The following is a 25,004-nucleotide window of genomic DNA, read 5'->3' as shown; positions in this document are numbered from 1 at the left end:
TCATAATACTTTAAAATAGATATATATTATTATATTATAAAGAAAAAAAAGAGAAACTTTATTTGAATTTTTAAAAACTTTAATTATTATATTATTAATAAGTTTAATATATATAATTTTTGTTTTATTTTTTATAACACATCTTTTTAAAAAATAAATACTATTTTTGATGTACTTTACCATTATTCAAAACATATTTAGTATTGAGTCAAAGTAATAATAATTTGAAGAAATGTATATCAATAATATATAACATCTTAATACATTTTAATTTTTAAAAAATTGTTGATTTATAAATATCAACAACTTGTTTACATTAATATACAAATATGAATAAATTTACTGTTAGAGATTGAACTTTGGATCAACAATTTACACTCATTTAACTCAACTAGCACTTAATAGTTGAGCTACCTCACCCGTCCCAATATATTTAATTTTAGGTGGAAATATAGACTTTAAATATTATAATTTATTTCAAAAATATTTTTGGTGGAGAATGTTTGACGCACTTAAAATGCTTTTTAAAAAATTGAAGTTATTGCCGATAATAAAAAAACTAGTTATATAGTGATCCTAAAATAATTTATTTTTACAAATAAAAAAAACATTAATAATTAAGAGATACTTTAGGTTAAAAATTAAAGTTATATTAGTTTTAAAATGGGATTGGCTTGTATCTTTTGAAAAATAAATATTACTCCATTATAAAAAAGAATAAAATATTACTTAAGAAAATTTTAATAATAAAAGTTACAAGTTCAAGGTTGGCCCAAAGTAATAGTAATAGATATGTAGTCAATTCTTTTCTTCTTCTTTATATTATAAAGAATAGACGTTGAGAATAAAATAGGCTTTTAAGCTTCTCCGAATATAGGAAATGTATCCCATATTATTATTTGTAGTGAGAATAAATTTTAAAAAAATATTCATATTTTGAGATATTTGTACCAAATTCATGCGACACAGAAAAAGATCTGACAATATTTTTCTAAGTATAATAAGATTAAAGTGGAAATTCATAGCTTGCCGATAAAATCAATATCAAACTTTGTTTCTCCCGTAGAGAAATTACAAAAGCATATAACAATGTAAATTATCTTCTCTAAATAGGAATGAGTTATTTCATTTCTATTGTAGATCACCATCTTTAAGAAAAAACATAGATGTATTTTGCTTTCTTTATAAAAATAGAAATAGTCACCATAAAAATTTGAAATTACAAAATAATCATTTATGTGATTCAAAACTAAAAGGATAAAGAGCAGTAGAGCAAAAGACGAGTAAATTTATAAACATGATTTTATTGATATGCAGTTCTTTCACAAATCAAACATAGAATAGAAATTTTCATTATTTAATCCTCTTTAATGTCTCCACTAATTCAAGCAGACGACGATCAAAATGCGGAAGGGGTTAGGGCTGGTGGGTGATGATGGTGATGCTTCTTGGGTTTTTTGTGATGACGATCCAAATCAAGAGAATCAATAGAGGAGGAAGATTGTGATCGAACTGGGGAAGGGGTTGGGGCTGATGGGTGGTGGCGATGATGTTTCTTGTGGTGATGATCCACATCAAAGGAATCATTAATTAAAGAAGATGGTGACTGAATAGGGGAATGGATAGGGCGTGATGGATGATGATGATGATGTTTCTTGCCATGATGGTCTAGATCAACGGAATCAATATGGAAGGAAGATGGTGACTGAACAGGAGAAGGGATTGGGGTTGATGGATGATGACGATGATGTCTCTTGTGATGACGATCTAAATCTATAGAATCAATAGAGGAGGTATAGGTTGATTGACTAGGAGAAGGGGATGGGGATGATGGGTGATGTCTAGGATGTTTTTTGTGATGATGGTCCAAATCAAGAGAATCAAAAGAGTAAGAAGATTGTGAATGAACATGGGATGGAGTTGGAGCTGATGGGTGATGTTTTGCGTGTTTTTTGTGAGTATAAACCCCTTTAGCAAAGCCCATGAAAGAGCTCACTTGAGTTAAGACTACTATTAAGATTAATATTTTGGCCATGTCTCTATGCAAGATACAATAACCAAAAGTGATGGTGAAGCGATATTGATATGTTGTGAGCTCCTGAAAGATGTTATTTATAGGAGCTTATGTCAAGAATATGTGTCAAAATACACTATGTACCTGGTCAAAAAAACTAAACGTCTAGAAATTTTAAAATAGGTTAGTTGAAAACTTTATTTTTAATTATTAAAAGTGTTTCAAGAAAGATATTAATAAATAAACATTACAGTATGATGACGATTTTTAAGAAAAGTTATATTTATTCTTTGAATATTTTAAGAAATACTCCCTTTTGACCTATAAATAATAAATAGTTTTTGTTTTAGAAGCATTGAATAACCCATTTATTTTCTCTATATAACATTGTCACGTTTCTCTAATAATTCTGACCAAAGACACAATTTTTTTAATCATATTGAGTATTAATATATAATAGTAATACATTTTTTGTCATTTATTCCTATAAACCATTTATATATTCATAATACTTTAAAATAGATATATATTATTATATTATAAAGAAAAAAAAGAGAAACTTTATTTGAATTTTTAAAAACTTTAATTATTATATTATTAATAAGTTTATTATATATAATTTTTGTTTTATTTTTTATAACACATTTTTTTTAAAAATAAATACTATTTTTGATGTACTTTACCATTATTCATAACATATTTAGTATTGAGTCAAAGTAATAATAATTTGAAGAAATGTATATCAATAATATATAACATCTTAATACATTTTAATTTTTAAAAAATTGTTGATTTATAAATATCAACAACTTGTTTACATTAATATACAAATATGAATAAATTTACAGTTAGGGATTGAACTTTGGATCAACAATTTACACTCATTTAACTCAACTAGCACTTAATAGTTGAGCTACCTCACCCGTCCCAATATATTTAATTTTAGGTGGAAATATAGACTTTAAATATTATAATTTATTTCAAAAATATTTTTGGTGGAGAATGGTCGACGCACTTAAAATGCTTTTAAAAAAATTGAAGTTATTGCCGATAATAAAAAAACTAGTTATATAGTGATCCTAAAATAATTTATTTTTACAAATAAAAAAACATTAATAATTAAGAGATACTTTAGGTTAAAAATTAGAGTTATATTAGTTTTAAAATGGGATTGGCTTGTATCTTTTGAAAAATAAATATTACTCCATTATAAAAAAGAATAAAATATTACTTAAGAAAATTTTAATAATAAAAGTTACAAGTTCAAGGTTGGCCCAAAGTAATAGTAATAGATATGTAGTCAATTATTTTCTTCTTCTTTATATTATAAAGAATAGACGTTGAGAATAAAATAGGCTTTTAAGCTTCTCCGAGAATAGGAAATGTATCCCATATTATTATTTGTAGTGAGAATAAATTTAAAAAAAATATTCATATTTTGAGATATTTGTACCAAATTCATGCGACACAGAAAAAGATCTGACAATATTTTTCTAAGTATAATAAGATTAAAGTGGAAATTCATAGCTAGCCGATAAAATCAATATCAAACTTTGTTTCTCCTGTAGAGAAATTACAAAAGCATATAACAATGTAAATTATCTTCTCTAAATAGGAATGAGTTATTTCATTTCTATTGTAGATCACCATCTTTAAGAAAAAACATAGATGTATTTTGCTTTCTTTATAAAAATAGAAATAGTCACCATAGAAATTTGAAATTACAAAATAATCATTTATGTGATTCAAAACTAAAAGGATAAAGAGCAGTAGAGCAAAAGACGAGTAAATTTATAAACATGATTTTATTGATATGCAATTCTTTCACAATTCAAACATAGAATAGAAATTTTCATTATTTAACCCTCTTTAATGTCTCCACTAATTCAAGCAGACGATGATCAAAATGCGGAAGGGGTTGGGGCTGGTGGGTGATGATGGTGATGCTTCTTGGGTTTTTTGTGATGACGATCCAAATCAAGAGAATCAATAGAGGAGGAAGATTGTGGTCGAACTGGGGAAGGGGTTGGGGCTGATGGGTGGTGGCGATGATGTTTCTTGTGGTGATGATCCACATCAAAGGAATCATTAATTAAAGAAGATGGTGATTGAATAGGGGAATGGATAGGGGCTGATGGATGATGATGATGATGTTTCTTGCCATGATGGTCTAGATCAACGGAATCAATATGGAAGGAAGATGGTGACTGAACAGGAGAAGGGCTTGGGGTTGATGGATGATGACGATGATGTCTCTTGTGATGACGATCTAAATCTATAGAATCAATAGAGGAGGTATAGGTTGATTGACTAGGAGAAGGGGATGGGGATGATGGGTGATGTCTAGGATGTTTTTTGTGATGATGATCCAAATCAAGAGAATCAAAAGAGTAAGAAGATTGTGAATGAACATGGGATGGAGTTGGAGATGATGGGTGATGTTTTGCGTGTTTTTTGTGAGTATAAACCCCTTTAGCAAAGCCCATGAAAGAGCTCACTTGAAGTAAGACTACTATTAAGATTAATATTTTGGCCATGTCTCTATGCAAGATACAATAACCAAAAGTGATGGTGAAGCGATATTGATATGTTGTGAGCTCCTGAAAGATGTTATTTATAGGAGCTTATGTCAAGAATATGTGTCAAAATACACTATGTACCTGGTCAAAAAAACTAAACGTCTAGAAATTTTAAAATAGGTTAGTTGAAAACTTTATTTTTAATTATTAAAAGTGTTTCAAGAAAGATATTAATAAATAAACATTACAGTATGATGACGATTTTTAAGAAAAGTTATATTTATTCTTTGAATATTTTAAGAAATACTCCCTTTTGACCTATAAATAATAAATAGTTTTTGTTTTAGAAGCATTGAATAATCCATTTATTTTCTCTATATAACATTGTCACGTTTCTCTAATAATTCTGACCAAAGACACAATTTTTTTAATCATATTGAGTATTAATATATAATAGTAATACATTTTTTGTCATTTATTCCTATAAACCATTTATATATTCATAATACTTTAAAATAGATATATATTATTATATTATAAAGAAAAAAAAGAGAAACTTTATTTGAATTTTTAAAAACTTTAATTATTATATTATTAATAAGTTTAATATATATAATTTTTGTTTTATTTTTTATAACACATTTTTTTAAAAAATAAATACTATTTTTGATGTACTTTACCATTATTCAAAACATATTTAGTATTGAGTCAAAGTAATAATAATTTGAAGAAATGTATATCAATAATATATAACATCTTAATACATTTTAATTTTTAAAAAATTGTTGATTTATAAATATCAACAACTTGTTTACATTAATATACAAATATGAATAAATTTACTGTTAGAGATTGAACTTTGGATCAACAATTTACACTCATTTAACTCAACTAGCACTTAATAGTTGAGCTACCTCACCCGTCCCAATATATTTAATTTTAGGTGGAAATATAGACTTTAAATATTATAATTTATTTCAAAAATATTTTTGGTGGAGAATGTTTGACGCACTTAAAATGCTTTTTAAAAAATTGAAGTTATTGCCGATAATAAAAAAACTAGTTATATAGTGATCCTAAAATAATTTATTTTTACAAATAAAAAAAACATTAATAATTAAGAGATACTTTAGGTTAAAAATTAAAGTTATATTAGTTTTAAAATGGGATTGGCTTGTATCTTTTGAAAAATAAATATTACTCCATTATAAAAAAGAATAAAATATTACTTAAGAAAATTTTAATAATAAAAGTTACAAGTTCAAGGTTGGCCCAAAGTAATAGTAATAGATATGTAGTCAATTCTTTTCTTCTTCTTTATATTATAAAGAATAGACGTTGAGAATAAAATAGGCTTTTAAGCTTCTCCGAGTATAGGAAATGTATCCCATATTATTATTTGTAGTGAGAATAAATTTTAAAAAAATATTCATATTTTGAGATATTTGTACCAAATTCATGCGACACAGAAAAAGATCTGACAATATTTTTCTAAGTATAATAAGATTAAAGTGGAAATTCATAGCTTGCCGATAAAATCAATATCAAACTTTGTTTCTCCCGTAGAGAAATTACAAAAGCATATAACAATGTAAATTATCTTCTCTAAATAGGAATGAGTTATTTCATTTCTATTGTAGATCACCATCTTTAAGAAAAAACATAGATGTATTTTGCTTTCTTTATAAAAATAGAAATAGTCACCATAAAAATTTGAAATTACAAAATAATCATTTATGTGATTCAAAACTAAAAGGATAAAGAGCAGTAGAGCAAAAGACGAGTAAATTTATAAACATGATTTTATTGATATGCAGTTCTTTCACAAATCAAACATAGAATAGAAATTTTCATTATTTAATCCTCTTTAATGTCTCCACTAATTCAAGCAGACGACGATCAAAATGCGGAAGGGGTTAGGGCTGGTGGGTGATGATGGTGATGCTTCTTGGGTTTTTTGTGATGACGATCCAAATCAAGAGAATCAATAGAGGAGGAAGATTGTGATCGAACTGGGGAAGGGGTTGGGGCTGATGGGTGGTGGCGATGATGTTTCTTGTGGTGATGATCCACATCAAAGGAATCATTAATTAAAGAAGATGGTGACTGAATAGGGGAATGGATAGGGGCTGATGGATGATGATGATGATGTTTCTTGCCATGATGGTCTAGATCAACGGAATCAATATGGAAGGAAGATGGTGACTGAACAGGAGAAGGGATTGGGGTTGATGGATGATGACGATGATGTCTCTTGTGATGACGATCTAAATCTATAGAATCAATAGAGGAGGTATAGGTTGATTGACTAGGAGATGGGGATGGGAATGATGGGTGATGTCTAGGATGTTTTTTGTGATGATGATCCAAATCAAGAGAATCAAAAGAGTAAGAAGATTGTGAATGAACAGGGGATGGAGTTGGAGCTGATGGGTGATGTTTTGCGTGTTTTTTGTGAGTATAAACCCCTTTAGCAAAGCCCATGAAAGAGCTCACTTGAGTTAAGACTATGTTATACCCCAAAATTTGCCCGCATCTTTTTTCAAGAAAACTTCAATCTAAAAATTAAGAGTTTCGTATAATCTTGGATTTTTATATCCTGATTTATGAATACTTGGTTTTAAGAATTATTCTTATACGGTATTTTGGCTCGCTGTTGGATTTATTCTTACGCAAACGCCAGTTACTGTTTATTACTTCACACACGCTATTTATTTACAAATAAGAAATACTGACACAATTGGTACAGAACTAAATCTTTTGCAGGCTCAGAGTCCGGGGTTCAGACTGTACTGGTAACAAGTAAATTATTACTAACTTTTGTTTCCCACTAACTTTTGTACTATATTCCATTATTTTCAAAATCTCTTTCTTTCAAAAATCAAATCCTAACTTTATTCTATACATCTCTCTTTTTCCCAACATTATCATACACTTTCTTTCAAATCTTACTTCCACTCAAATTTTCCTTTTGTACGGAATCACTTCATTCCCCAACGTCTCTATCCTTCTTTCCATTCTATAAATACCTCTCATTTTTTCCATAAAATCTCACATCAAATTCTAACTCATCTCTCAAACTTCTACTTCATATTCATTCTCTCTGCATCCCCCGGCAAAAATGGCGAAGAGGATAGAGACGTGTCTTCTTATGATCATCACCGTCGTGGTGATAGTCATGTCTTTCTTCTGTCTACATAGCCCGGAAAAATGTGGACCTGGGATGTTGACACTCCCAATCATCTACATGTTATTGTTTGTAGCATGGGTTATCAATCGTCATTCTTAAAGTTTGCCGTATCTCTTATTTGCTTAATGTACCGTTTACTTGTCGTACCGTTCATTATAGTATGTAATATTTGTACTGTCCGTATTAAATGTCGTACTATTTGTCATACTGTTGCTTAATTATTCAGATAATATTTTGTGTGTTTTCTGCCAGTTAAATATTTATTTTTCTGTGCATTAAATGTTTTTCAGGGTTATTATCGGTAATTATGCTCGCATACAGTATATATTATTTATTTATTATGTCTGTGTTTTTCTAACAAGTCATGTAAATAAATTTTCAACATTAACAAAAACAAAAAAAAACAACAACAACAAAAAAAGAAAATTAACTTTGACTGTTGATTTTTCACTCTAACTGCTACATTAATACCTGAACAGTCATTTGACAGTCAAACCGCTGACAGTGCAATTCTCCGTGTTTTGTACCATCAATCAAATCAATATTTTGCAATTCAATACTCCAAGATTTTTGTTCTAGAAGTCTTCTGAATATCACATGATTAGCAGAGACTCAGCACTGCACAAAAATCAGGTACGCTTAACTGTCTCCTACACAAACAGTCCCTAATTAGGGTTTATTGTTTTTTCAGGAGAAACAGGTTTTTGAGACCTCAAATGGATTTCATGGACCTCCATATATCTCAAAGTACCACCATACAAATTTTCAAACATCAATTCACTCAGACGCACCGTCAGCAGCTCAAACAGTCAACAGACGACCCGTTTGACCAAAAAGTCAACAGACAGTCAAAAATGAAATTTTTTGTCAACATCCATATTTTGTCAAAGGATTCATCATTTTATCATTGGATGATCATAATTCATCAAGGAAAGATCAAAAATCAACAAAACCCTAAGATTCAAAATTAGGGTTTTCTCCTAAAAAGTCAACTGAACTTTGACTAGTCATAACTCTCTCATCCTTCATCCAAAAAATTCAAACCAAAGCTCATTTTGAAGGAAATTCAATTATCTTTCAAATGCAATTGGTCCCATGGTCATTAGGTTCACCATTTGAAAAATATGAACCAAGACATTATAGGCCATTTTCAAAGTCAACAAAAAGACACCTTTTTCAAAAGGACACACAAGGAGAATGGAAAATCATTTTGACATGAGACCAAAGACATTGGTTATAGGACTCTTTGAGGTTCCAAAAAGTGAAAGATCTCCTTCATATGATAAATATTGAGGGATTTACACCTTGTTGAAGTTGGCTAAATTTTAGGAAAATGCATGAAACCAACATTGATCAAAAATGTATTTTTTCCAAATGGGGCCAAGTTTTCATGATCCAAACATGTCTACCATGATATAATGGGCCTCCCAAGACCAAGACAATGCCCACATCATTTTTGTTCCATTTTTTATTTAATTTTATCATACTTAAGATTAAATTGAAAAAGGAAAATGGAAGGATAATGCATAGCTTAAATCTTAAGCATGACTCATCAAGGAATCTTCAATTTTCTGCAGCAAAATGAAGTACAAGGCAAGAGAAGTGAAGAAGAGCAAGACTTAGTCAAATATTCAAATATTTTTAATATTTAAAAATCAAAGTTTCAACAAAGCAATCAATGCTTCTAGCTTAGTTTTTAAGCACCTCTTGGCTTATATAAAGGCTAGCATACTTCATCAATCAAGAGAGACACGAAAATAGCAAGAGCATAGCCATAAACTTCACAAAAATATCATAACTTTGTAATTTTCATTTCTTGGTTTTTAGCCATTATCAATACAAACTAAGCACTCTAATCATCTCCTGGGATCTAATATTGTAAGATGGGATCATTACTCATGGCTACATGTCCATAAAACTCATGCTTTGAAAGTTACATATTCATGCATTTTTTCTAATTTTCGAATCTCACAACCAAACATGTTTTAATGCCAACTAACACTTCTAACAAGTTGCTAACATGGTTTAGGGAAGGTTTGAACACTTACATGCAAGTTTCCACGTAAGAATACACATGTACCATTCTTGAAGTTTCAAGTATGTGAACATTCGAATACCATGTTACAAGCGTTTTTAGCCAAAACTAATGCCACCATCGTGTTCAGGAGGTCATTTTAAGTCGACCTGGGTGCCCCTTGTTTTTGTTCATAGCCGTTTTTGTAGGTTTTTAAAAGCATGGAAATCTGAAAGAAAATCCGCAGGTAAGTTTGCAGGAAAATCCGCAGGTACCAAGGAAGAAGATGATGAATAGTAGAGTGGAAAAGTTGACCAGCACGCATGGCAATTTCTCTCCCTTTCATTCGCCAGTGAGCTTTCGTGGGTCCCACGTTGGACTCTCAAATTCAGCATGATCACATGTTGCATCTCTATCCACGTGTACCATGTGTCCATCAATCTGAGCCATAGATCTCCACTAATTCTCCATCCAACGCACCAAAACACACTCCCCATATCATAAACTCTCAGATTAATCACACATGATCCTAGCCTTATTTTATTTTCTATTTTTATTTTAATATCTTTGAAAAATATTTTATATATTATGGGCAAATTTTGTACATATTTAGAATAATTTTCTCTTTAAGTTTTAATTATTTGTGTAATTATTTGAATAATTATATGATTATTTGACTTAATAATTTCAAAACAATTTCAAAAATTCCAAAAAAATTAGTTTTGTTTTAAAATCAATTGACAAGCATTTTGAACATATTTTAAACTTAATTTTTAGGTTTAAATTTTATTTCCATCTTTTTCTCATTTTAATTAAATTAATCATGCATTAATTATAATTAAAATCAACCATTAAAAAAACCAAAAATATTTCTTTATTTTCTTGCAAATTTAAATTCATAGATCAAGTGTATAGGTTGTCAAATTCATGTAAATAGCGTAGTTTACATTTCCTGCAAAATCGATGTAATAGCGTAGATTTACTTTCCGCATTTTACATTTCCGCATTTTAAATTCCAGCACATATAAAACTGCGTGTATGCCAAAGATAAAAATTGAATCGTTAGATCACTAACTTCAAAGATAAAATATCTGAATCAAAACACAATCACACTTGCACCTCTTAAGGTAATCCCTCTTCTCAATCTTTTCAAAATCAAAAATCAAATTCAAATGCAAAACCGAACTTTTGTTTACATCCGGTGAAAGGATAGTTTTCTAAAGGAAATAGGATAAAGACCTTATAAATTAGGGTAGACCTCCTAATTTGCTTGCTCAAATCAAAACAAACAAATTTCTCATATATCATTGTTTTTTCAAAATAAAAAACTTTCAAAAAGACAATACTTTGTATATATCCAAACAAGGATCATTACGAAGTTAACGTTCTTTTTTCAAAAACATCTTTTGAAAGATAAAAACACTTTGTATACATCCGCACAAGGATCATTACAAAGTCAATTTACAAAGGTATTTGAAACCACATACGAGCATTTCAAGGCAATAGAAAAGTAATTGAAAACAAGTGAGCTAAGCAAATTAAAGAGCCCATGGACAACCATGGATACAAAGGGTGCTATCACATTCCCTTTGTATAACCTACCCCCTTACCCAGAATTTCTTAAAGGTCTTTTTTCTGTTTCTATTATAAACCTTTCCTTAATTGGATAAAATAAAAGTCGGTGGCGACTCTCTGATTTTCAAAAACACAAAAGCAGAAACAAAAAAGAGTCAGTTCGCGTATCTCTCCGCGAGAGGTATGGTAAAAAACCGAGGTCGACATAACTGGCGACTCTGCTGGGGACATACTTTCTAAAAACAAAATGTTTTCAAAAGGGGTTACCTTTAGAGTATAGATCATTTCGATGTTTTCAATTGTTTGATTTGATTGCTCTATTTTTTCAAAGGTTTGTTTGGGTATTTTGCTTATGTGAAAGATTCTAACCCGAATCTCGAGATACCTTAAGTATGTGACAATAGACCAAGGAAACTGTACGGCATGTACCGATACGGTTGATCTGGTAGTCACCGTTAGTGCGATACTTTGGTTTATACTGATGTCCCTTGAAAACGATCAAGGAGTATATTAGGCTTCCGAAATATCATTAAACACTAATTTGTCTTAGAACCTTTAGTTGAACTTGACTTGTGGCCTATTAAGTGGCTAGATTTGAAATTGATCGAAGTTAGTTATCCTCGAGGAATATTTTGATCGGCCGTCCGAGCGCCTTATTGAGATGTTACCTCCAAGGATCATAGAACCCGAATACTATTCTAGGACAGGTTTTAACCAACTCAACTTCAGTAGGGGGGTATCACCTATCAGCTTCATGCAAGCCTTTAAACCTAAGGCTATTGTTTGATTTGTTTGTGTGTGCCACATGTTTGACATCATGACATCATAAGCATCATAAGCATATCATTTTCTCACTAATAATTTCAAGGATCAAAGAGTTTACTTTTGTTCTGTTATTGCAGGTAATGGCTCCCGCCACCAGAGATTACATCTGAATCAACATCTAAACGGTGCCATCTGAACTAAAAGACTTAGTATCAGAATTTCCCAGGAATGCTCAATTCACCGAAAAGCACGGTCACCTACTCCATTTGGTTACCTCAAAATTTGAAGAAGACATGATACGGGTCCTGTTCCAATTCTTTGATCCCGAACATCATTGCTTTACCTTTCCAGAATACCAGTTAGTACCCACCTTGGAAGAGTTTTCTGAACTAATTGGATTACCTGTTCGAGATCAATTACGTTTCACTGGTTTAGAAAGGATTCCAAAACCTGAAATCATTGCTGCTGCCTTACATTTGCAAAAGTCAGAAATCGAGTCCAATTGGGAAACAAAGAGTGGAGTTAAGGGTTTGCTTGCTAAATTCTTAATGGAAAAGGCTCGATTACTACTAGAAAACAAAAGTTATCCAGCTTTTGAGGAGGTTGTGGCTCTTTTGATCTATGGGTTGGTTTTATTCCCTAATCCCGACCAGTTCATAAGTATACACACTATCAACCTTTTCCTAACCCGTAACCCGGTACCAACATTGCTGGGAGACATTCTACATTCTCTACACACTCGTACCATGAAGAAACGAGGAACTCTTATGTGCTGTATACCACTACTGGCTAGATGGTTTACATTTCATCTTCCCCGATCAGTGTTGAGAAATGAACAAAGAATGCAATGGTCTCGCAGGATCATGTCTTTGTCTCATTCAGATATCCGGTGGAACAACTTCTTTCAAAGAGACATTACTATCATTGATCATTGATCATTGTGTAGAGTACCCTAATGTGCCACTACTTGGCATCAAGGGGGGCATCACTTACAATCCCTCTTTAGCTTTACGCCAATTCGGATATGCACGAAGAAACGGTCCTCATGACATGATTATCCGTGGCATTGTGTTTGATTACGAGGATGATTCCCACAGACATCGACGAAGGTTCATACAAGCGTGGGGCAGTGTCTATAGAATTGAAAGCAAAACTTTGGGGCAATGGAATTCTATTCCTATGGAACCTTACCTCACATGGGTGCGTAATCACGCTCAGAAGTTCATCATGCCATATCCCGCTATTTTACCTGTGATTATTGAGCCAGAAGTCGGAGGAGACGAACCTCAAGTTATTCTACATCCGGATATGCCAACTGACCTGGAAGAGTTGCAGAAATCTTGGGTTCAACTAAAAGAGGAAAGAGACACCTTCAAAGCACACTGTCAAGACTATGAGAGAAGATTATTGGAGCTCACCGGACAACTCCAAGAAGAGCAGCAGATCAATACATTCTTGGGAGCAAAGAGAAAGCGTCCATGGGAGACCTGAGGGATCATTCATTTTCTTTATTTATTTCTGTTTTGTAAGCCCGAATGAGGCAAAAGAAAAAAAAAGAGAAAAAAGAAAGAAAGAAATAAATTGTTTAACTAATGTTTGTTTCTCCTTTGTTTTAACAAATCTAAATTCTAAGATCCTTGAAAACATTGCATATGCATCTCATTCATTCATACACATTGCATAACAGGTTCGCATGACGGATTTATCATCTCCTCGCTGTTTATTTCAGTTAGAGGAGATGGAATCTGAAACAAGCATCAAGAATCTCGAAGCACAGAACGCCCAAGTTCAAGTGGCAATTCTGGAACTGGCGAAGGGGCAACAAGAACTGAAAGCCCTGATAATCAAGAAGAAAAAGAAGCCCAAAGGATCTGTAGGCTTGAGTCACCTGAAAAGGAAGATCAAAATCCCAGTCAAAAAGTTCAAAAAGCCACCGATCCCTGAAATAGTTGGTGATGGTGACCAAGGAGACAATCACAGCAACCAGGGTTCTGCCAAACCCTCTCTCTCTTCCAATGAGGAAGATTATCATTCTGGAGACGAACAGGATGATGACAAATACCAGCAGTTGGAAGAACGCATGAAAGCTATGGAGTTACAAAAAATACCGGGTTTAGATTTCGATGATCTGGGACTCGTCTCAGATGTTGTTATCCCTCCAAAGTTCAAAGTTCCTGTCTTTGCAAAATATGATGGAGTTTCTTACCCAAAACTACATCTGAGGTCCTATGTAAGGAAGATACAACCTCATACAGCAGATAACAAATTGTGGATCCACTTCTTCCAAGAAAGTCTGTCGGGTACACAACTCGAGTGGTACTACCAGCTGGAAAGTACAAAAGTTCATACCTGGGAAGAGTTAGCTGCTGCTTTTTACAAGCAGTATCAATACAATGTTGACCTTGCACCAACCCGTACTCAGCTAAGGGGCATGTCCATGGCACCAAAAAAAGTTTCAAAGGATATGCACAAAAGTGGAGAGATCTGGCTGGAAGGGTTCAACCACCCTTATCTGATCCCGAGCTGGTCGACATGTTCATGGGAACTTTAACTGGCCCTTTCTATAGTCATTTGCTGGGAAGCTCATCATCAGGTTTCACTGACCTGATATTGACTGGAGAACGTGTCGAAAGCGGCATTCAAAGTGGAAAAATTCAAATAGGCTCTTCCTCTGGTACTACAAAAAGGCCCATCAGTGGGAGAAATGAGGCCAATACAATGCAAATTCAGAAAGGTCGCAAGAATGAGCATCACCAATCTGTAGGGGCAGTTTTGATCTCCGCATCTACACCTCAAAAGGATCAACAACCAAAATATATGCGTCGACCAGATGCGCCAAGAAGAAATTTCACCAGAATCAATATGCCAATCTCTCAGGCATTGCATCATTTGCTAAAAGCAGATCTGATCACGTTGAAAGACCCTCCAAAGAATGTCAACACTTCCTCTCCGAGTTATCGCCCCGATGCAACATGTGCGTATCACTCCAACTGTACAGGACATGACGCAGATCACTGTTGGGCCTTGAAAAATAAAATACAAGACATGATAGATGCTGGGGAAATTGAGTTTGATCCTCCAGAAACTCCAAATGTCATCACTTCGCCTATGCCGAAGCACGACAAAACTGTTAATGCTATCATAGGCACTGTTTACATCTATGATGTGACCGAATTGTCAACTCCGCTCCTCGAAGTCAAAGGAAAGCTAATCCAAGGTGGTTACTTTTCAGGTTGTGACCCTGATTGCTTTTATTGCACATACCTGCCCAACGGTTGTGAAAATTTGAGAATGGGAATTCAAAAGTGGATGGATCGCCGTATCATTATGTTTGAGAGGCTCCCTTCTATGGACGTTTTATGCGAAGTCTTTGCAAACGGGATGAGAATAGAAGATGTCTCGGTGGTTTCCAACCTACCATTCAAAATCTCTGCTAAGGCTCCTTTCAAAATTTCTGCTACACCCAAAGTGGCATCAGTAATCATTGCTAGTCCAACTCCATTTTCATACTCCTCAGACAAAGTTGTCCCGTGGGGTTACGACACTAATGTTTATGTCCATGGAGTTAAACAGGATACCTTGACCGAAGAGGCCCTGAATTTTACTGCTCCAACTGTTGATAATATTGTGGGTATCAGCAAGATTACGAGAAGTGGAAGGATCTTTTCACCAAAAATTTCTCCAAATGTTGCTGCTGGTCCAGTCCAGGTCCCAGTTCCTAATCAAGATATCAGCGCTCGAGGCAAAGAGCCACAAGTCGAACCAGTTCAAATACCAGTGGAGGTCGCTGCTGAGGATCCATCAAAGCAAGAAATGGAGGAAATATTGAAAATCATCTGCAAGAGTGATTACAATATTTTCGAACAACTGGGGCACACTGCTTCAAAAATCTCAATGCTGTCTCTGCTAAAGTATTCAGAAGCTCATGCCAAAGCAGTGATGAAGTTCCTAAAAGCTGCACATGTGCCGCAAGAGATTTCAGTCGATCAGTTTGAAAATTGTGTTGCCAATCTAACAGTGAATAATGGCCTCGGTTTCTCTGATGTTGATTTAACCCCTGCTGGAAAGAATCACAATAAAGCCCTACATATCTCCATTGAATGTAATGGCACCACTCTATCTCATGTGCTGGTAAATAACGGTTCTTCTTTGAACGTGTTACCAAAAACAGTACTGGAAAAGCTTGAGTTCGAAGGAATTGTGTTACAACCAAGCGATGTTGTGGTAAGAGCCTTTGACGGGTCAACAAGAACAGTGTACAGAAAGGTGAAACTCCCAATCAGAGTGGGCTCTCAGATCTTTGATTCTACCTTTTACGTAATGGAAATTCACCCAGCATATTCCTGTTTACTTGGACGCCCTTGGATACATGGGGCAAATGCTGTAACTTCTACCCTACATCAGAAGTTGAAGTATCCAGTAAAAGGAAAGATTGTCACAGTTTATGGCGAAGAGGAATATGTGGTTAGTCACCTGAGCAATTCCAAGTATGTTGAGTTGGATGACGAATTCATCGAAACTCCCTGCCAATCTTTTGAGGTGGTCTCTCCAGATGTCTCTACTACTAAGCATATTTCTGCCACTCCAACTACAGAAGTAACTCAAACTATGGCTTCTCTCAAAGATTCCAAAGCTGTGATCGAAAAAGGTGATTGCACAGTATGGGGACAGCTCCTTGATATACCTTACAAGTCCGACAAGCTAGGCCTGGGCTATGCTAATGGAAATCAAAAGAACGATCAAAGTCTTTGTTCTGGAGGATTAATGTCACATTTCATCAGCCAAGGAGTAAACGCTATTGAAGACGATGGAGTGTTCTTGAACCATATCATTCAGCCATATCCAGATGAAATTCCACCCCTTCCCATGGGAGTGTGGGATACTTTGGGAGAACCAAGCGACGAGTATAATTTTCAGTATACCGCACCTCAGAGTTCTTTTATTGCTATGGAAGACATTACCCCAACTGGATGGGGCGATCAATTTGAAAAAGACAAAAGTTTCACAAGTTCCATCACTCAGCAATATCAAAGTCCCCCTTAAGAAGTTTGGGATACGCTAGGAGAGCCAAGTGGCAAATATGACTTTATGGTGAAATATTCCGCTCCTCCGAGCTCACAAGTCACCATTGAAGACATTGTCCCAACTGGATGGGATGAACATTACGACGACAATTTTACTCTTGAAGAAACCAGGGAAACACCAAATAACGAGGGTTATTTTCTGTCAGAATACACCCCTCACCAGAATGCACAAGTCTCTATCCAAAACATCATCCCGACTGGATGGGACGGCCTTATCGAGCATCTCGCTCAGCCAACAGAGATATATCAGCCTGGGCTCTCGTATCCAGCAGAGTATATCACTTATCCCGAAAGATCACCAGCTCATTTCCCCACCAGAGAAATCAATACTGTGGGAGATGAAAAAGACAACTGCAATTGGAACAGCTGGATACTCCCTGCTCACAACAGTGGATTGAACAACTGGGAAGCTGAGGATGTGATCTCCTTTGACCAGGAGTAAATGCTATTTCGTGTTTTCGTTGTTTATATTGTTCAAAGATAAAAATGGTTCCTGTACTATCGAACCATGAACTTGAAAGTCGTGTGCCTTGCCCGAAGCACACTGGTCCTTTTTATAAGGGTTTGTCATATCATGATTGTCGCTACCGCGAAAATTAACAGAGTCTCCACTAACATATTTATCCTAAAAAGGAAGGGAATGCCAACAAACCACAAAACAAAACAACGGTCTCACGACCAGAGAAACAGGGTAAGGGAGTCGGTTACGCGAGGGGAAGGTATGAGCACCCCTCACGCCCATCGTACTCGATGGTATCCACGCTTGTGTCTAAAACTATGGGTGTGTAACAAATCTACGCTAATCTGGACTAAAATGAATGCAAAATGTAGGGAAAAGAAAGGATTGTGCTCGCACGGGCCCTACCCCGCTGCCTACGTATCTGTTTTGCAGAATCAGAGCTACCGTAGCTCGGCTAACTAATTTCTGTTTGTTTTGTGTTTTTTAGGTGAACGAGTTACATTCACACTCCGCTGCTCGACCTTTGGAGACTTATACTGGGAATGGAGCGGAAATAACAAGTTCTTAGGAAAAGAAAATCAAAGAGTGTGGTTTGTGTTTTAAAGAATGCATGAGGTAGACCTAAGCTAAGGGGGAAAGCTTGCTACCTAATGTTATCATACAAAGGGTACAAGTCTAAGCTAAATTAGCAACCTACGGGGGGAAAAGGCAAAAGCACACAACGAGCACACAAACGAGTATCCACTCGTAAAGCAAACAAACCAACGGTACTGACCGAATGGTAGAAAAGCGGTCCCGCCATAGCCAAGGGGAGCAACTCAACCCAAGTCAACCAAGCATTAGACCTCGTGAAAATGATCGGGCCATAGACAAGAGGGCGGACCCCTCTCAGCAGCCAAGCCGTCACGGATCGTAAAGGAAAACGGTGCATGCGTACACCGAGCATCAACGTCGAGCGATGCGAGCTATAGGAAAGGCGGGGGTCCGGCTACATGAACCCTTTTCCTGACATACTCGATAACAAGATCTTGTGCAGGTTCAGAAGCAGGCAACGCGTAGCGTGCGCATACCAAACGGACTCGATGAGACTAGGCGGGGGTTGATTGCTAACCCTTTCCGCGTGCCTTCCATGAGGACTTAACGGAGTGCCATATAGGACTTATTACACCGTGACTCCCTGCCGCAAAGCACAAATATAAACACACCAACAAAAACAGAGCCTCTTTCGAGGGCTTGGCCATATGCATGTCTAAGTCCTACTTCTCATGTTATAGGATGATGCGATAAAGCGATAAAGTGCGAGAGAAATAAAATGAAACGGGATCAATACCAAACGGATGATGATCCGTAAACTAAGTGAGGCAAAGCGAAGAAAGTAGAATCCCGCGAGTGAGCTAGCAAAGCAAAAGCAAATAGTCAGCACACCGATTAGCCATAAAGCGCACAAATGTCGACTCGCGTGTCGAGCACAACCACAATACACCTGCAAGAGGAACAAGCAAACCAAACAAGCAGATATAAAGTAATAGGGATCGTGTCTCCGAGATGAGAACACGATATGAGTGAATAGGATTGTGTCCCGCAAGTGAAACGGAACACACAAGTAACAAGTGCCGATCGGTGACTATCCAAGAGCCTTGCACACTAGCACACAAGTTAGAGATAACAAACATCGCAATCGGAATTGCGTTATTACCATAAAACGAAAGGAAATCGACAAGTAAGGTAAACATGAAATGGACAATGAAAAATCAAAGAGAAAACAAACATGAATGATCTACAAATTAATGAAAATCAAGCATTTAGTAATATAGTACACTTCATAAGCTTTCCGACGATATAAAGAACGTGCAAATCGGAGTTACGAGCGAAAAGTTATGCAAGTTTGAAGTTAAAAGGAAAAACACAAAAATTACACACAGGAACCGGTTCCCACCTAGGGACAACCCGGTTCCTGGTACTAAAAACCAGAGAGGCAACATTTCAGAAAACTGGGAACCGGTTCCCACCTAGGGACAACCCGGTTCCTGGTACAAAATCACGGAGGCAAGCACCTTTCAAACTGCTGGGAACCGGTTCCCACCTAGGGACAACCCGGTTCCTGGTACAAAATCACAGAGGCAAAAACAACGCAAGAATCGGTTCCCACCTAGGGACAACCCGGTTCCTGGTACAAAATCACAGAGAATCAACAATTTTGGATTGAGTGGGAACCGGTTCCCGCCTGGGACAACCCGGTTCCTGGCGTAGCAAAACCAATTTTTAAGCATTTTTAGGACCTCGGAGCCGTTCGCACTCAATCCAAAATCGTTCCATAAGCAATTATCACAAGCAACCTCAAATTACAAATCAAGCACAAGTCCACAAGTAAAATTATCCTAATTATGCAAAGTGCGACGCGTCGAGCCAAGCAAATATCAAGCAAAAGTGCTCCGCATGCATTTGTACGAACACTTTGAGTGCAACACAAGTAACATACATGAACATCAACAATTAAGCACACAAAATCATTCATTAATCACGGATCCGAACACGAATATCACAATTCATCATCAATGAGCAACGATTACATGCAATCAACATTAAATCCAACCACAATTCACATGAATACGACTAATTCGAGCAAAAGATGAGCAAATTCACCGATCAATCATCATCAATCATTCATTAATCAAGAACAAGAGGTAGATCGGGATTCGAATTCACATAATAATCGACAATTAAGCACTTAATTCAAGATCCGAAAGCTTACCGAACGAAGATCTAATCGAAGCGCGAACACGAACACGATACGAACGCGAACACGACACGAACGCGACGCGAACTCGAACGAAATCCGGAGGGAGAGAGAGTGAGGGCGCGCGAGATGCAAGGAGAAGAAGATGAGAAATTCGAACTTCGATCTTGATTCTTCAATCCATGTTCTTGATCTTGGTGGAAATTGATGAATCTTGATGAAAGTTTTATGTGATTTATGGTTTTGATCTATGAGAATTGAGAGAAAATCGAGAGAAAGTGTTTGTGATCTTTTTTGTGAATTGAAATTATGAGAGTTTTTCTTGATTTGTGAAGAGCAAAATGTTTATATATTGTCAACACGAAATGTCCAAATTGCCCTTATTTTGGCTCGTTTTTAAGGAAACTCGGTTCGGCTCTGAATTCCGGAACGAAACCAATGCAACTGCGAAGATGACCAAATTTGTGATCCGTCGCCGCGAGAATCACCTTAATCCGATAAGCGATGAAGAAAATACGCCTGTTTGAATGACGAGAAACGTCGATTCATCTGGCGCGACCGTGCAGAATTTTGTGAGTACCGCTCAAAGAACTCGATAAAACTCCAACTTCGGCTCGGAATCTGAACAGGCATGTGTGACGAAGAATCGAAGCTAACGAAATTTCTGAGAGAATGCCGCCGGAATGGACTTCATACGATAAAAATCGAAGAAGTTATGAATTTTCGAACTCGGCGCGACATACTCGAAAACACACTTTTTACCGAAACAACACGACGATCCTTAAAATGCTGGGAATTCTCCATGCATAATTGACCTTCGGTCCGAACATATGAAATCAGGGTAATGATGGTACGGAGCTCTAGTTAAATTTTCAAGCGAATCCGACGAGCGGATTAGGAGATATGAATTTTCCGAGGCACAAAACCCTACATTCAGCACTGTTTTTCACTGCGAAACCTCAAGTAATTTTCAAATTTGACGACCTTCCTCAAAGAATTGGCTTCCGAGCCGAACACAAAAGTTGTAGATATCGTCGAAACAGTGGGGACAACGCGGGAACTTAGCTCATATCATCTTCCAAATCGGACTTATGAATTTTCTCGTACTTTCACTGTTTAAACCATTTTTCACACCTTATCTTCCTTAACACCTCAAGGACTCTTTATTATTTTTCTTGATTTTTGGATGACGAAATAAACGTCATCATTAACTTATAGCTCAAATAAAGAGGGCAAATTTTGGGGTGCAACAGCTGCCCCTATTCAAACTTCTTGAACCTGGCGAGTGAGAAACGAAAGTTTCGAACCGTTGAGGTGGAAGGAGATTGAATACCAGAATGAACTCGAAAATTTGCACTCTTGATCAATAGAAGATTCCAACTTGCAATAAGAGGGAATGTACCAACCCGCGAGCAGGGAGAAAAAACTTCAACTGATCTGGATAATAAATATGCTCCAACTTGTGAAAAAGGAGGAACGGGCACCCACAGGCAGGGGAAACACTTCAAATGATCTGGGCATCAAGAGAAGGAACATCTCGACTGATCTGAATATCAGACGTTGCAGATGTCTCCGAACTTGTATCCGGATAGATGTCTTAAGTCGATCTGGGAATCGAAGGAGATACGCCGATTGATCTGGACATCAACGGGTAAAAGTATCTCTGATATGGGAATCTGGGAAGACATCTCTTCTGATGCAATTAAATCATCAGGTAGATATTCCTACTAATCTGGGAATTAGCAGCTAGCTCCTTCGTAAGATCACGGGGATCCGGAGGCGGCTCCTTCAACTGAACTGGAAATCAGGATAGGAATAATATCTCTTCCGAACTGTGTACGCCGGGGAAAGAATGCCTTTAAACTGATCTGGACATGATGCCAGAAAATAAGTAGGACAATCTTCATCTGAAAGACAAAGTCGATCAGGCAAACATCTCCATCTGATCTGATGATATCAGTGGCTTGCTCCTTAGTAAGATCACGGGAGATCCGGAGGCGGTTCCTTCAACTAATCTGAAACTGGATATTAGGATAGGAACGGATGTTTCTTCCGAACTGTGTACGCCGGGTAAAGAAAAACGTCCTCAACTGATAGTAAGGTATCAGGACTGGGCAAACGAGTTTCTTCTTCTGAACGAACTAAATCGTCAGGGAGTAGATATTTCTAACTGATCTGATGTATCAGAAGGCTTGCTCCTTCGGAAGATCTTGGGAGATCCGGAGGCGGTTCCTTCAACTGAAAGTCTGATTTATCAGGAATGGGAACAAATATCTTCCACCGATCTGGGGGCATCGGGAATAGGAATGTCTTTAAACTGATCTGAGTTGTGCCAGAAAATAAGTAGAACAATCCTCTTCTGATTCGAAACATCAGGATAAGCGCCTGTATTGACTAGGCGAATATTGCTCTCTAGGGAGCATTTGAATCTGGATAACTTTCCTGCAGAAAGAGACAACAGATATGATATGGTTTATGCATGATGCATGTATGAATGTGTATGGAATAACGTTTCCGAGAAGGAAGACGCTATACGCTTTTGAGAATGCAATGCAAATGATGCATGATTCGAACGTTGCTTGGGGAGACAACGGAGGAGCACTGAATTGCTGAAGAAGTCCTGGAGAGATTATAGAACTCTGCGGGGAGGACAAGATGAGTGACTAGAAGTTACAAACTACGAGCTGACAGAGATGAATCAGAAATCTGCTAGAGACGACCAAATCTGGACGCGAGCTCTGGTTAGGGAATAAATCTTGCTTGAAGATATGAACATCCCGATTGACTGCTTGGGGCATACCCATGCAACTTCATTGGAGAAGCAAATTCTCGACATACTGGGATGTGGAGATAAGAGCAAGTCGTGGAGATAACTCTAGTGATGAGTGACCAACTTGCTTGTATATGACGCATTCCGCTTGGGAAGTCCTAGATGAGAACAGATCCTGCTGAGGATGCAATGTGAATCTCTGCTGAGGCAAGAAACTCAGTGGGGAAGACGAATACTTCTGCAAAGCGAGCTGCTGAGGATATGAGAGATCCGCTGGGGATAAGGAACTTGACAAAAGAACCTTTTGTTAAGACAACTCCACTGGGGAATAAAATGACTCTCCTGGGGAAAATAGGTCAATCTGTTGGGGAGAGAAAGCCTCTACTGGGGAAATGAGGAATTCAGGCAAGGAACCTCATTAAGAGCTTGCTGGGGAATCATATACCATTCTATCATGACTCAACTGGAGAGAAATGGGGAATAAGGCTTCTGAAGCATGGAGAACGCATCGAGGTGTGCTTTACTGAGGATGTGAGACTCCTGGAGCAAAGAAGGTCTCATCTGAAAGTACTCAGCTGGGGAATGAGAATCTTTCATTAGGAGACACTCGGCTGTGGAGTGAGAGTCTCTCATGATTAGGTCCGCCGATATGCTGATACGAAGCGCTTACAAGCATGTACCTGCGAGACAAACAAATGCGAATGCCCCAGGATATAGCGTGGTATCTTGTCCAGCCATCCTGATTACACAAAACTTCGAAGTAGATTCAAAGGTTATATCATTTCTAATCATGTATTGTAAAAGCAATGCAGTTTTCATATGCAAAGTTTAACACAAACTCAGGACGTTTTATGCAAACAAAACAGTAAAAGAAAACAGCCTTTTGAGATGAAAAGAAGTTTATTAAAAACATGCCCGAAAGAGGGCGAACACATTTCAGAAGTAGTTCCTAGTAAGAGGTAACCACACATTTATTGAGTACAAGAGAAATGGAAATGTGAAACGGATATCCATTGGTTTCGATCCCGCTATCACTTTTATAACCTCGACGTTCTCATCTCCTTGCTTTGGAAGACCGTACTCATTAGGATTGATCACTGCCCGATTTAACAACTGATTGGTGTGACATCACCGAACTTGTGGACCCGACGGGGTTTGTGAGTGACTTTAGGGATTTGAGTTGCCAGGTGCATACTCAAGAACACGGAGTCTTGCTTATCCCTCGGTCGGGAGCCCTAAACAAAGTGATTAGATGTTGTGCATGCTTTAGGGATTTGAGCTGCTAGGTGCAAACTCAAGAACACGGCGTCTTGCTTATCCCTCGGTCGGGAGCCCTAAGCATGTATGAAAAGTGATTGCCAAGGTGGCATGCAAGCTGTAGTCGTTCGCTTTTGTCCCTTTTTTGCCTAAGCCGCCCTTTCGGGTTTTCAACTTAGCGGGTATATTTGTTTCTTTTTCATTCTTTTGCCTGATTCATTTTCTTTTTTTTTCTTTTTTTTCTTTTTTGTTTTTTTTTACCAGGTCTATGCGAAGTATTTTTTGACTACATCTGCGTTCACGGGGTGCAGAAAGTTCTCGCCATCCATCGTTGCAAGCATCATGGCACCGCCAGAGAATACTTTCTGCACAATAAACGGGCCTTCATACGTCGGAGTCCACTTGCCTCGTGGATCGCCCTGAGGAAGAATGATTCTTTTGAGTACCAGGTCACCTGGTTTGTAGCTTTGGGGTCGCACCCGCTTGTCAAAAGCTTTTCTCATCTTCTTTTGGTACACCTGACCATGCCCAATCGCCGCTAAACGCTTCTCATCAATGAGGTTCAACTGATCCATCCGATTTTTTACCCATTCTGACTCGTCAAGCTCGACGTCTTTCA

At 36.6% G+C, this 25,004-nt stretch overlaps 3 protein-coding genes across 3 annotated transcripts; all 3 read right to left on the bottom strand.

Annotated features, from left to right (window-relative positions):
- Positions 1-1,399: 1,399 nt before the first annotated feature.
- On the bottom strand, positions 1,400-2,035 carry LOC131613304 (uncharacterized). The gene has a single exon (XM_058884986.1). It carries the CDS (start codon positions 2,033-2,035, stop codon positions 1,400-1,402), a length of 636 nt encoding a protein of 211 aa, XP_058740969.1.
- A 1,880-nt stretch (positions 2,036-3,915) lies between these two features.
- Positions 3,916-4,551, bottom strand: LOC131613303 (uncharacterized). Its single transcript, XM_058884985.1, has one exon. It carries the CDS (start codon positions 4,549-4,551, stop codon positions 3,916-3,918), a length of 636 nt encoding a protein of 211 aa, XP_058740968.1.
- A 1,881-nt stretch (positions 4,552-6,432) lies between these two features.
- Positions 6,433-7,017, bottom strand: LOC131613302 (uncharacterized). The gene has a single exon (XM_058884984.1). The coding sequence runs from the start codon at positions 7,015-7,017 to the stop codon at positions 6,433-6,435; it is 585 nt and encodes a 194-aa protein (XP_058740967.1).
- Between the last annotated feature and the right edge of the window lie 17,987 nt (positions 7,018-25,004).

The sequence above is a fragment of the Vicia villosa genome, linkage group LG6 (genome assembly GCF_029867415.1).
Source record: "Vicia villosa cultivar HV-30 ecotype Madison, WI linkage group LG6, Vvil1.0, whole genome shotgun sequence".
Taxonomy (NCBI): Eukaryota; Viridiplantae; Streptophyta; class Magnoliopsida; order Fabales; family Fabaceae; genus Vicia; species Vicia villosa.
This window is presented reverse-complemented; position numbering and strand designations above follow the sequence as displayed.